Raw genomic sequence first — 13313 nt, 5'->3', positions numbered from 1 at the left:
CATGTTTTATTAGAGTTGTCCTTATATTCTGTGAATTTATTTGTGAAATAATTTCTTTTTGCACGTTGAATTAGTAATTTTACATTTTTCTTTTTGACTTTATAATCTACCTGAAGGGCGGCCTCATTTCTGTTACTTTTAAGGGCTTGGTGGGCATTGTTTCTATCGCGAATGGCTCTCTGAATGTCGTCATTTATCCATGGAGCAGGGGGACGTCTGACGGTTCGTGTTACGTAGGGAGCCAGTGCATCAATGCTGCTTTTAATAACTTCTGTAAGGATAGTTACTTGGTCGTTTACATTATCTGTCACTGAAATATTTGATAGAGTACTTTCTTTAGACAAGATAAGCTCTCAGAAAGATTGAGGGTTATAGTGTTTGAAATCGCGAAAAGTTTTTATTACTAGTGGTCGCTTTGTTTTCTTTATATTTAACGTCATCGTGATAAGTTCATGGTCAGCAACATGACACGGGATGACATCGAAGTGAATAATGATGTCTGGTCTGTTAGTTATTATTAAATCCAACAGAGAAGAGGTGTTTTCTGTAATTCGTGTAGGCTTATCTATTATTTGTTCGAATTTATTTTTCTTAATCATCTTAGGTAACTTAGCATTAGATTTTGTTAAATCATCATTCAGGTCGCCTAAGATGAAAAGCGGTTTCTGTTTTAAAGACATTTCTCTAAACACCTTTTCAATGTATTCAAAAGATTCAGAGGTAGCATGGGGGTGCCTATAGACATCGCCAATAATGAAAGAAGGAAGCATGTTGCTTTGTACGGTAACCCAGACATCTTCTACAGCAGTATTGCTAACTGCTGTAGTAGATATCCTGTTTGTACATATATACATACTCCTCCTCTCGCCCTGCATCACATCTATAAACTTTAAAATTTGGAATATTAATGAAATTACTGTCCATTTCCAGGAGCTGGATAGCCGGGGGGGGGGGGGGCAGGAGCTGGGTAGCCGGGGGCCGTGCCAGGCCGAGATAAGCGAATGGCTCCCTATCGGCGCGTCCGGGGCACGTCCGGGGCACGTCCGGGGCACGCCCGCCAGCCGCTCTTTCGCCCGAGGATTCTCGCCCTGCCGGGAGCCGTGACGTCACGAGGCCTCTTCCTGCGGCGGCTGTCTCTGCTCCTCCTTTCCCCATTCCTCCTTCCTCTATTCCTCTTTCCCCATTCCTCCTTCCTCTATTCCTCTTTCCCCATTCCTCCTTCCTCTATACCTCTTTCCCCATTCCTCCTTCCTCTATTCCTCTTTCCCCATTCCTCCTTCCTCTTGTGTCTATTCCCGCTTTCTCTATTCCTGCTTTCTTTATTCTTCCTCTATTAATTACTTCTTTCTCTTTCCTTCTTTGTCTATCCCTCCTGTCTTTATTCCTTCTTTATCTATCCTTCCTATATTAGTTGCTTCTGACTCTGTTCCTCCTTTCTCTATTCTTCCTTTCTGCATGTCCCTGTGTTTATTGCTTCTTTCTCTATTCCCTTTGTCCCTCTCTTCTTCTTCTTCTTCTTGTGTGTGTGTGTGCGTGTGCCTGTTTTTTTCTTTCTTTCCTGAGTCTGTTTTTCCTATGTCTCTCCTTCGTCTAATTTTCTCCTGTGCCTTCCATTCCTAAGCCTATCTTTGCTGTGTCTGTTTTTCCTGTGCGTCTTTCCAGTGTCTATTTTCATGTCTTTTTCTGGTTCTGTTTTTCCTGTGTCTACCTTACTTGTGTTTATTTTCCTGTATCTTTTGTCCGTCTTTCCTGTGTCTGTTTTTCTGTGTGTGTGCGTGAGTGTCTATGCATGTGCGTATACATGTGTACATACTGCATGAATGCTGCACACACAAACAAACAAATATGCATACATACATATAAGTATGTATATATATACAGTTTAAAACTGCTTGCTTACTTACTCAAGTATATTTCCTAAAGTGCTTTATCGACTCCAAGGAAATGTAAATCTCGATAGTTTGAGGGATTTTATGTAATTTTGGCGCGAAAATTCCAAATGCACGAAGATGTCTTCGGCGAAACGCTATCTCGCCGAAAATATGTTCAAGACAGGCTAAACGCAGGCATGGTAAATTAACACGTGTCAAAATGAATATGCTGCGTCAATCACAATGAAATAAGAGGCATCAGACGCCAGCCCAAACCTCGCTGAAGCCAAAGGCCCCGAGACGTCTTCGGCGCCGAGACATCTGCGCGCGCACCGAGACGCGGCCTTTGTTGTTCTCGAGCGGCTGAAGTCGCGTCCGGGCCGTTTCCCGGAGGGAGGAGGGAAGGCCTCTCAGTTTCTGCTTTATGTTTCGCTCGGCGCCCTCTCTCTTTGTCCTTTTTCGGCAGAAGGCGGCGTCGTGAGGTGAGCGGGAGGAAGACTCGAGTTTTTGGCGGAGGAGGGATGAGGGAGAAGGCTCCCACGGGGTCGGGCCCCAAGGGGTCGGGCCCCAAGGGGTCGGGCCCCAAGGGGAGTCGCGGCCGAGCAGCGGGATTAGGCCAGGAGGTGGGAAGTGAGGGAGGGAGGTACACAGCTCGGGAGAGAAGTAGTAAATACGTGTATCTGCAGCCCAATAGATTCATTCCCTGCACTAAAGACTGAGTCCTCAAATTGGTGACCTGAGGCTTCTTGCTCGGAAAATGAGGCTTCATTTACATTTTGCACTTTCCTCTAGAAACAAGAGGGGCTTCATATGATGCCTGGACATAAAAGAGTTGTGAATCAGAAGTAAAAGACCAAGTCTTGGTAGGGATTTCCTGCTGGTGCTGTCCACTGAGTATTTGTAGTCACTTGCTGTGGCCTGCAAGCCTTATATATAGGTATATACTAGCATGATGAGCTTGGACTGTTCCCTAAGGAGGTGATTCTGATCATTTGAAGGTACAGAAAAAATAGTGCTAATTTTTTAACCTAAGACTGCATCTGTGTAAAGGACGTATCACAGGAGAGCACATTATTGTGGTCTTTGTACTGTTTACAAATTTTTACAGATTAGTGCAAGTCAATGTAGATGTTCAATAAGCCATTTCGCCTGTACTCTTCTCAAAAATACAAAAAAAAAGGATTTATTGTGCTACTAGAATATATTTAATCATGATAGGATAAGACCAAACAAAAACCGTTTCTCAAATGTCTGTCTACCTCTGCAGGAGTGCCAAAGGCATGGAGGCCTCAGCAGTCACATGAATCTCTGCAGATGTATCTTAGACAAGTGATTGTGGGTTTACCTGTTTTCTGTGGTCAATGTTATTGTTTTATGGGTCAACAGTTTAAAGATTTATTAGATAAGCATCCCAGCCTGTGTGTGCTGTAACAGGTCAGTAAAGCTCCAACATATTCTAGCAAGACAGAGCAAGTAGACCTCTCAGTAATTTATTGTCTTATGGCAGCAGAGCAGCTCCCTCATGCCAGAGCACACCTGGCCAAGAACTGGTTTGACCCCCTCCCCACCCCTCCCCAAGAGGTGCAGAGGCCCACAGTGTCACTTACTGTGGATTATTCAGGAGGACTACCAGCAAGGCTACAAGCTTGATCTTGCTAGGATATATGTGATTGGGTTTTGTTGGTCTTTGCTGAACTGTGATAGAAGAGGAGGCTGCAGTGAACACCAGAAGTGCTCTCCTGTAATTACGCCAACATACTTTCTGTGCAGGTTCTGTGAAAGCAAAGTACTTCTTGGTGACATACTCACAGCACAGATTCTGTAATTTTAATACTGTTGTTATTGTTGAAGTCTGATTAGGACACTGACTCTTATTGCATGAACTTATGATGAATTTTTATATATTATTTTATATATTACTGTATATTGATAATACATACAAAAAAAAAGAAAAATATTTATATATTATCTTATCTGAGAGACAAACATCTCATTACCACCCATCCCAGCTTTAGAAAAGGAGGCCATGAAGAGGGGGGGGAAGGGCTCCTCAAGGCGGTCACAGGACATGCAGTCTGTTCTGTTCAACCACCGGAGCCTCGCCAGTGTGGACTCGGTTGTAGTGCCAGAGACGCCCACCAACCTCGCCTGTGCCCGTCCCAGCACTGCCCCGTCCACTTCCATGATGTCAGTGATGGAGACCCCGGAGAATGAGGTGGGGTGTGGGGCACAGGGCCTGCCCCCCACCCAGTTGAAGGCCCAGGTTGGCGGGAGCACTGGCACTGAGCTCCACGCAGACAGCAGCAGCGACAGGGATGAGATCAATGACTCGACTATTCTGGACATCACCCCTGACCTCAAGCTGGGCAAGCGGAGGAACCTCATGTCCATCCTGGAGTCAGAGGATTCCTTTGCCCGCTCACTCAAGTCCCAGCGGACCAAGAACAGTTCCATGCTCTCAGGGCAGCAGCAGCATCCCGAGGAGGATGACTTGGGCCTGTTCGTGGTGTCGCCTGTCAAGAAGAGTAAACGCAGGAAGTCAGCAGCCCATGTGATCATGCCCTTTGACCTCAATGACTCAGAGTTCCTCTCCAGCAAGCTGAGGACCATTGAGGAAGGCCAGTGCAGGGCCAGGTGCTCTGTGGGGGGGCTGGGAGTGGAGGGTCTGAGCAGCAAGAAGAGGCATTCAGCTGCAAGGGCAGGGAGGGCCACAGGGTGGAGGAAGAGCCTAATTGTCCCCCTGAGTGCAGGTTCCTCTGAGGAGGATGAAGTGATCTTCAGCACTCAGAGGAAGACCTCAGAGTCCAGAGGCAGCTACCCAAAGGAAGGTGGCACTAAGAGGAGTGCCATCTCTAAAGGCACTGCAAATAATGGGATTAGCAACAACAGCCGGAGTGCCCAGAACAGAAGCGGTGATGCCACCAAGATATTCGACAGTGAGGACCTGGACTTGACCCCTATTAAGACCTCCAGCCAGGAGACTTCCATCCGGAACATCATTGCTGGCCTAGACTCGCAGCCGACTGCTGTGGATGATACATTGCCCCAGGCCCTTCCTGGGGGCTGTGGGGTGGCGGGGATGAGCTTCCAGAACTTCAGCACGCGCTCCTTCAGGCTGCTCCAGGCCCAGCTCCCAGGGGGGGCAGAAAAGGGGGTGAAGGGTGCAGGTGGAAAGGCTGACGCAGGAGGAAGGCACATGGACTGGATGGAGCCATCGGAGGCGTCGGAGTCTGCAGCGACAGAGCCAGATGTGACTGTCATTCTGCGAGGTAGTATTGGCCTCAGCTCAGTTTGACTTTCTTACTAGTACCTGAAATTTTACTGACCCTCTCAAATTATTAGGTATTGTCATTATTTATTATTATTATTAATATTACCAATAACAATATATTGTTAGGTATTACAATTTGAACTTCTATTTGCATTAGTAGAGAAACACAAAATAAGTTTGTGTCAAGTGGATTTCTCTCCCATTCTATGAACACTTATTCATATTTTACATTTTGATTTTATCATTTTAAGATTTTTTTTCTATATCACTACATAATATATAGCCTCATAAAATGCTTTGGGGTGAACCTTCACAGGCCTAATGAAAAAAAAAAAAAAAAAAAAAATTCATGTACGGTTTTGAAAGAAATCATTCTCTCTTTTCTTTTTTTCCTCTTCCACTTATTCAGAATTTGTATTGAAGTTAATATACTGTCTGTTGTAGTTTTTATGAATTTCATTGCACAGAAGGTTCCAAAAGTATTCATTCACCAAAGAGTTGATTAGTAATACCTAAGTAACCTCATCCCATTTCCCCCATTCTTGATTGATGCGTGAAAAATATTTTCTAGTGTTTTAATATTGATGTTTTTGTTTTGATAAGTATTTTATTGATAATAGCAAGTGTATTAAGTTTCCCCAGTGAGGGTAATAATACTGGGGAAAAAATCAGTATCATTTATTTATTTGTTTCCATCAGGTGTCATTGCATACGTAGAGGTGCGGATGGGCAGTGACAACAGGTCACAGGTCATCAAGGAGCAGCTGAAGGTCCTAGGGGCAGAAGTGAGAGACAGGTTGAGCCCAGACACCACCCATATAATTTTTAAGGTGACCCAAAGGGAAAGGGATGGAGGAAAGGGAAAGGGAGGGAGGGATTTAAAGGGAAGGGAGAAAGGAGGAAAAAATAGGTGGGAAAAATAAAGGTTTTTAGTAAAAGGGAAAGGGAGAGTAAAAATGATTTTCTATTATTTATTGTCTTTTTTTCAAGAGCAATCACAAGCACCCAACTTTAAAAAAAAAAGAGCCAATGGGCATCTTAATTTATCCCCAATCCAACAGGAAATTTTTAAAACCGGGCCCCCAAAAAAGGGGACGCACTGTTTCCCCCCGGTGGTTTTGAGGCAGCGGGGAAAGCTGCAACGGTCCCGGAACCCTCTACCCCATTGGGCCCCACGCCCCCCCTCAAACCCCCTTTTCCCTTGGCCAAAAAACTCCGGGTAGTCCTAAGCTATGGTTGTTTTGGAGGGGTTTTTTCTGTAAGGATGGAAAGGGGATGTTCGGATGTTGTTTATCTTTTTAAACCCTTTTGCCGCGGGGGCATGTACGAAAATCCCATGGCATGGGGGACCTTTTCCCCGGGGGCCTGTTTCTCCTTTTGTATGGACGCCTTTTTTTTTTTTTTTTTTTTAAAATCGGGAAAATTTTTTTTTCCCTTCCCCGTTGTTTTTTTTTTTAACATCCTTTTTCTTGCTTGCCCTCGTTTTCCCCCAAAACCGCACACCCCTTTTATTAGACATGATGAAAAATTTATCAACTATGGAGTCTTATAACAAAAAAATACCCTTCATCTCAATTTTATCAGGAAGTTGGAAAGTAAAAATTTTAGAAAAATGAAAACGAAAATCCCCAAACCCCGAGTATTCAAAAACACGGGGGATGCTGGTATTGGCACGGGTGGTCGCGGATGCTGAACGCATATAACCCCCCCGGGGGAGACCCCCGGCCACTATGAATACTCCCTATTCATGAAACATTTTTTCCCAAAAGAAAGCGTTAGTGCCTTTCATTTAATTTTTGTTATAAAATTTCCTCTTTAAACAGAATTGCAGAGAAAAAATGCCGAAAAAAAGGGGGAAATAAAACGCTATGGTAAAAGAAAGAGAAAAAGGTCAAATTTAAATTTTTTTTTTTATCACCTGTTTGCAAAAAATATAAAACGTAAAAAAAAAAAAAAAAAAAAAAAAAAAATAATATATATATATTATTATTAAAAATTAAAATATATTTAAAAACATATATAATATATAAATATATATTCATATATATATATTATATTTCAAAAATATATATAAAAACATATATAATACTATACATATACACAATACATAACATTTTAATAAAAATATTAAAATACATAACAAAAAACATAAATATACAATAAATATAAATTACTATAATATACATATATATATATTATATATATTATATATAACATATCATATAATATACATATAAAATATATATATATATATATATTATAATTTTATAATATATATATATATATATATATATAATAAATGTATAATATAATATTAATATATAATTATATTTTTAATATATAAATATATTTAAAAATATAAAATCATATATATATATAATATATATCTATATTATATAATATTTTTAAAATTTTATTATATTATATGTATATTATTATTATATATATAATATATATATTTATATATATTATATTTATATAATTATTTATATATATTTAATATATATATGTATAATTAAAATTAATATATATATATATATATATAATTATAATTTTGTTGCAAACATGTGTGATAAGTAAAAAGTTGAATTGACCTTTTTCATCTCTTCTTTTACTCATAGCTACTTGTTCTTATTTCTCCTCTCTTTTTCTGCATTTTTTTCTACATGCATATTCATGATTATATAGAGGAATATTTGTATAACAAAAATTATCATAGAATGAAAGGCACTAAGCGCTTTCTATTGTGTGATAAATGTTATCATGAGATATCGGGTAGTATTCATAGTGGCCAGGGTCTCGCTGCCGGGGCTTATATCGTCGTTCTAGCATGCGCGACCACTCGTGCCAAATACCAGCATCCCATGCTGTTTCTTTGTAATACTACGAGGATATGTTGTATTTTCAGTTTTCATTATTTTCTAAAGTCTCTACTTGCCATACTTCCTATAAATTGAGACTGAAGGGTATTTTTGTGTTATATAGACTCCATAGTTGATCATTATTCAGTCTATAGTCTGAATAAAATAGGCAGTGTGCGGCTTCATGGAGTTGAAATCGTCAGTTTGTTGCATTTTTTTTTTTTTTTTTTGCATAGTAAAAATGAGAGTGTTAAAAATGACTTAATCACACTTTCAAGGGCAGAAAAATAATATTTTGCCATGATTGTAACAAAAAAAACTCATGGCATGTCCATACATACACCATGGCATGTACATACATGCCCCCGGCAGATAGTCCCGTCATGCCATGGCATGTGCGTACATGCCACCCGTCGGCAAAGGGTTAATATGAGTACATACATACATCACGAACAGTCCCCTTTCCCACTCCTTACAGCAAACCCTCTCCAACTAACAACCATATGCTTCACGGACTGACCCGGAGTTTCTTGGCCAAGAAGAATGGCGTTTTGTAGGTGTCGATGGAGCAACTGGGGTAGAGGGCTTCCGGCACGCGTTGCAGCTTTTCCCTGCATGCCTCAAGCCACAGCGAGGAAACGAGATGCAGTCCACGTTTCTGGGCCCGGTTGAAAGTTGCCTGTTGAGATTGGGTATTAAGTTAAGATGCCCATTGGCTCTTTCTGTTCAAATGTTGGTGCTTGTGATCTGCATCTTGAAACAGACAAGTAAGTACATCAGAATATCATTTATACTCTCTCCCTTCCTCTCTCATCTAACCTAACCTTTATTTCCTCACCTATCTTCTGCCTCCCTTTCTCCCCTTTCCTTCACTCCCTCCCTCCCTTCCTTTCCATCCATCCTTACCTTGGATCCATCCTTAAAAATTATATGGGTGGTGTCTGGGCTCAACCTGTCTCTCACTTCTGCCCCTAGGACCTTCAGCTGCTCCTTGATGACCTGTGACCTGTTGTCACTGCCCATCCGCACCTCTACGTATGCAATGACACCTGATGGAAACAAATAAATAAATGATACTGATTTTTTCCCCAGTATTATTACCCTCACTGGGGAAACTTAATACACTTGCTATTATCAATAAAATACTTATCAAAACAAAAACATCAATATTAAAACACTAGAAAATATTTTTCACGCATCAATCAAGAATGGGGGAAATGGGATGAGGTTACTTAGGTATTACTAATCAACTCTTTGGTGAATGAATACTTTTGGAACCTTCTGTGCAATGAAATTCATAAAAACTACAACAGACAGTATATTAACTTCAATACAAATTCTGAATAAGTGGAAGAGGAAAAAAAGAAAAGAGAGAATGATTTCTTTCAAAACCGTACATGAATTTTTTTTTTTTTTTTTTTTTTCATTAGGCCTGTGAAGGTTCACCCCAAAGCATTTTATGAGGCTATATATTATGTAGTGATATAGAAAAAAAATCTTAAAATGATAAAATCAAAATGTAAAATATGAATAAGTGTTCATAGAATGGGAGAGAAATCCACTTGACACAAACTTATTTTGTGTTTCTCTACTAATGCAAATAGAAGTTCAAATTGTAATACCTAACAATATATTGTTATTGGTAATATTAATAATAATAATAAATAATGACAATACCTAATAATTTGAGAGGGTCAGTAAAATTTCAGGTACTAGTAAGAAAGTCAAACTGAGCTGAGGCCAATACTACCTCGCAGAATGACAGTCACATCTGGCTCTGTCGCTGCAGACTCCGACGCCTCCGATGGCTCCATCCAGTCCATGTGCCTTCCTCCTGCGTCAGCCTTTCCACCTGCACCCTTCACCCCCTTTTCTGCCCCCCCTGGGAGCTGGGCCTGGAGCAGCCTGAAGGAGCGCGTGCTGAAGTTCTGGAAGCTCATCCCCGCCACCCCACAGCCCCCAGGAAGGGCCTGGGGCAATGTATCATCCACAGCAGTCGGCTGCGAGTCTAGGCCAGCAATGATGTTCCGGATGGAAGTCTCCTGGCTGGAGGTCTTAATAGGGGTCAAGTCCAGGTCCTCACTGTCGAATATCTTGGTGGCATCACCGCTTCTGTTCTGGGCACTCCGGCTGTTGTTGCTAATCCCATTATTTGCAGTGCCTTTAGAGATGGCACTCCTCTTAGTGCCACCTTCCTTTGGGTAGCTGCCTCTGGACTCTGAGGTCTTCCTCTGAGTGCTGAAGATCACTTCATCCTCCTCAGAGGAACCTGCACTCAGGGGGACAATTAGGCTCTTCCTCCACCCTGTGGCCCTCCCTGCCCTTGCAGCTGAATGCCTCTTCTTGCTGCTCAGACCCTCCACTCCCAGCCCCCCCACAGAGCACCTGGCCCTGCACTGGCCTTCCTCAATGGTCCTCAGCTTGCTGGAGAGGAACTCTGAGTCATTGAGGTCAAAGGGCATGATCACATGGGCTGCTGACTTCCTGCGTTTAACTCTTCTGACAGGCGACACCACGAACAGGCCCAAGTCATCCTCCTCGGGATGCTGCTGCTGCCTGAGAGCATGGAACTGTTCTTGGTCCGCTGGGACTTGAGTGAGCGGGCAAAGGAATCCTCTGACTCCAGGATGGACATGAGGTTCCTCCGCTTGCCCAGCTTGAGGTCAGGGGTGATGTCCAGAATAGTCGAGTCATTGATCTCATCCCTGTCGCTGCTGCTGTCTGCGTGGAGCTCAGTGCCAGTGCTCCCGCCAACCTGGGCCTTCAACTGGGTGGGGGGCAGGCCCTGTGCCCCACACCCCACCTCATTCTCCGGGGTCTCCATCACTGACATCATGGAAGTGGACGGGGCAGTGCTGGGACGGGCACAGGCGAGGTTGGTGGGCGTCTCTGGCACTACAACCGAGTCCACACTGGCGAGGCTCCGGTGGTTGAACAGAACAGACTGCATGTCCTGTGACCGCCTTGAGGAGCCCTTCCCCCCCCTCTTCATGGCCTCCTTTTCTAAAGCTGGGATGGGTGGTAATGAGATGTTTGTCTCTCAGATAAGATAATATATAAATATTTTTCTTTTTTTTTGTATGTATTATCAATATACAGTAATATATAAAATAATATATAAAAATTCATCATAAGTTCATGCAATAAGAGTCAGTGTCCTAATCAGACTTCAACAATAACAACAGTATTAAAATTACAGAATCTGTGCTGTGAGTATGTCCCCAAGAAGTACTTTGCTTTCACAGAACCTGCACAGAAAGTATGTTGGCGTAATTACAGGAGAGCACTTCTGGTGTTCACTGCACCCTCCTCTTCTATCACAGTTCAGCAAAGACCAACAAAACCCAATCACATATATCCTAGCAAGATCAAGCTTGTAGCCTTGCTGGTAGTCCTCCTGAATAATCCACAGTAAGTGACACTGTGGGCCTCTGCACCTCTTGGGGAGGGGTGGGGAGGGGTCAAACCAGTTCTTGGCCAGGTGTGCTCTGGCATGAGGGAGCTGCTCTGCTGCCATAAGACAATAAATTACTGAGAGGTCTACTTGCTCTGTCTTGCTAGAATATGTTGGAGCTTTACTGACCTGTTACAGCACACACAGGCTGGGATGCTTATCTAATAAATCTTTAAACTGTTGACCCATAAAACAATAACATTGACCACAGAAAACAGGTAAACCCACAATCACTTGTCTAAGATACATCTGCAGAGATTCATGTGACTGCTGAGGCCTCCATGCCTTTGGCACTCCTGCAGAGGTAGACAGACATTTGAGAAACGGTTTTTGTTTGGTCTTATCCTATCATGATTAAATATATTCTAGTAGCACAATAAATCCTTTTTTTTTGTATTTTGAGAAGAGTACAGGCGAAATGGCTTATTGAACATCTACATTGACTTGCACTAATCTGTAAAAATTTGTAAACAGTACAAAGACCACAATAATGTGCTCTCCTGTGATACGTCCTTTACACAGATGCAGTCTTAGGTTAAAAATTAGCACTATTTTTTCTGTACCTTCAAATGATCAGAATCACCTCCTTAGGGAACAGTCCAAGCTCATCATGCTAGTATATACCTATATATAAGGCTTGCAGGCCACAGCAAGTGACTACAAATACTCAGTGGACAGCACCAGCAGGAAATCCCTACCAAGACTTTGGGCTTTTACTTTTGATTCACAACTCTTTTATGTCCAGGCCCTCATATGAAGCCCCTCTTGTTTCTAGAGGAAAGTGCAAAATGTAAATGAAGCCTCATTTTCCGAGCAAGAAGCCTCAGGTCACCAATTTGAGGACTCAGTCTTTAGTGCAGGGAATGAATCTATTGGGCTGCAGATACACGTATTTACTACTTCTCTCCCGAGCTGTGTACCTCCCTCCCTCACTTCCCACCTCCTGGCCTAATCCCGCTGCTCGGCCGCGACTCCCCTTGGGGCCCGACCCCTTGGGGCCCGACCCCTTGGGGCCCGACCCCGTGGGAGCCTTCTCCCTCATCCCTCCTCCGCCAAAAACTCGAGTCTTCCTCCCGCTCACCTCACGACGCCGCCTTCTGCCGAAAAAGGACAAAGAGAGAGGGCGCCGAGCGAAACATAAAGCAGAAACTGGAGGCTTCCCTCTCCCCGGGAAACGGCCGGACGCGACTTCAGGCCGGCCATTGACGTCTTACTATACCTGAAATTTTACTGAACCCTCTCAATTATTAGGTTTGTCATTATTTTATTATTATTTTATATTACCAATAACAATATATTGTTAGGTTATTACATTTGAAACTTCTATTTGCAGTGTAGAGGACACAAAATAATTTGTGTCAATGGATTTCTCTCCCATTCTATCACTTATTCAGATTTTACATTTTGATTTTATCATTTACGATTTTTTTTCTATATCACTACATAATATATAGCCTCATAAATGCTTTGGGGTGACCTTCACAGGCCTAATGAAAAAAAAAAAAAAAAAATTCATGACTTTTTGAAAGAAATCATTCTCTCTTTTCGTTTTTTCCTCTTCCACTTATTCAGAATTTGTATTGAGTTAATATACTGTCTGTTGTAGTTTTATGAATTTCATTGCACAGAAGGTTCCAAAGGATTCATTCACCGAAAGAGTTGATTAGTTAATACCTAATTAACCTATCGCCAGTTCCCCCATTACTTGATTTGTGCGTGAAAAATATTTCCTAGTGTTTTTAATATTGATGTTTTTGTTTTGATAAGTATTTTATTGATAATAGCAAGTGTATTAAAGTTTCCTCCCCGTGATGTAATATACTGGGGAAAATCAGTATCCATTTATTTATTTGTTT

General features: G+C 42.0%; 3 protein-coding genes across 3 annotated transcripts; 1 reads left to right on the top strand and 2 right to left on the bottom strand.

The window, feature by feature from the left end:
- The first annotated feature begins 2239 nt into the window (after positions 1–2239).
- On the top strand, positions 2240–6741 carry LOC119598344. The gene is made up of 4 exons (XM_037947998.1): positions 2240–2353; positions 3881–5140; positions 5842–5972; positions 6727–6741. Exons 2-4 carry the CDS (start codon positions 3898–3900, stop codon positions 6739–6741), a joined length of 1389 nt encoding a protein of 462 aa, XP_037803926.1. The 5' UTR covers positions 2240–2353; positions 3881–3897.
- Positions 6742–8370: 1629 nt separating this feature from the next.
- On the bottom strand, positions 8371–10488 carry LOC119598642. Its single transcript, XM_037948343.1, has 3 exons — positions 9754–10488; positions 8910–9052; positions 8371–8682 (listed from the first exon to the last, which is right to left on the bottom strand). The coding sequence occupies exons 1-3, from the start codon at positions 10463–10465 to the stop codon at positions 8512–8514; spliced, it is 1026 nt and encodes a 341-aa protein (XP_037804271.1). The 5' UTR covers positions 10466–10488; the 3' UTR covers positions 8371–8511.
- On the bottom strand, positions 10468–12607 carry LOC119598343. The gene is made up of 2 exons (XM_037947997.1): positions 12539–12607; positions 10468–11012 (listed from the first exon to the last, which is right to left on the bottom strand). Exon 2 carries the CDS (start codon positions 10993–10995, stop codon positions 10468–10470), a length of 528 nt encoding a protein of 175 aa, XP_037803925.1. The 5' UTR covers positions 10996–11012; positions 12539–12607.
- Between the last annotated feature and the right edge of the window lie 706 nt (positions 12608–13313).

This window comes from Penaeus monodon, chromosome 41 (assembly GCF_015228065.2).
Source record: "Penaeus monodon isolate SGIC_2016 chromosome 41, NSTDA_Pmon_1, whole genome shotgun sequence".
NCBI classification, from domain to species: Eukaryota; Metazoa; Arthropoda; class Malacostraca; order Decapoda; family Penaeidae; genus Penaeus; species Penaeus monodon.
This window is presented reverse-complemented; position numbering and strand designations above follow the sequence as displayed.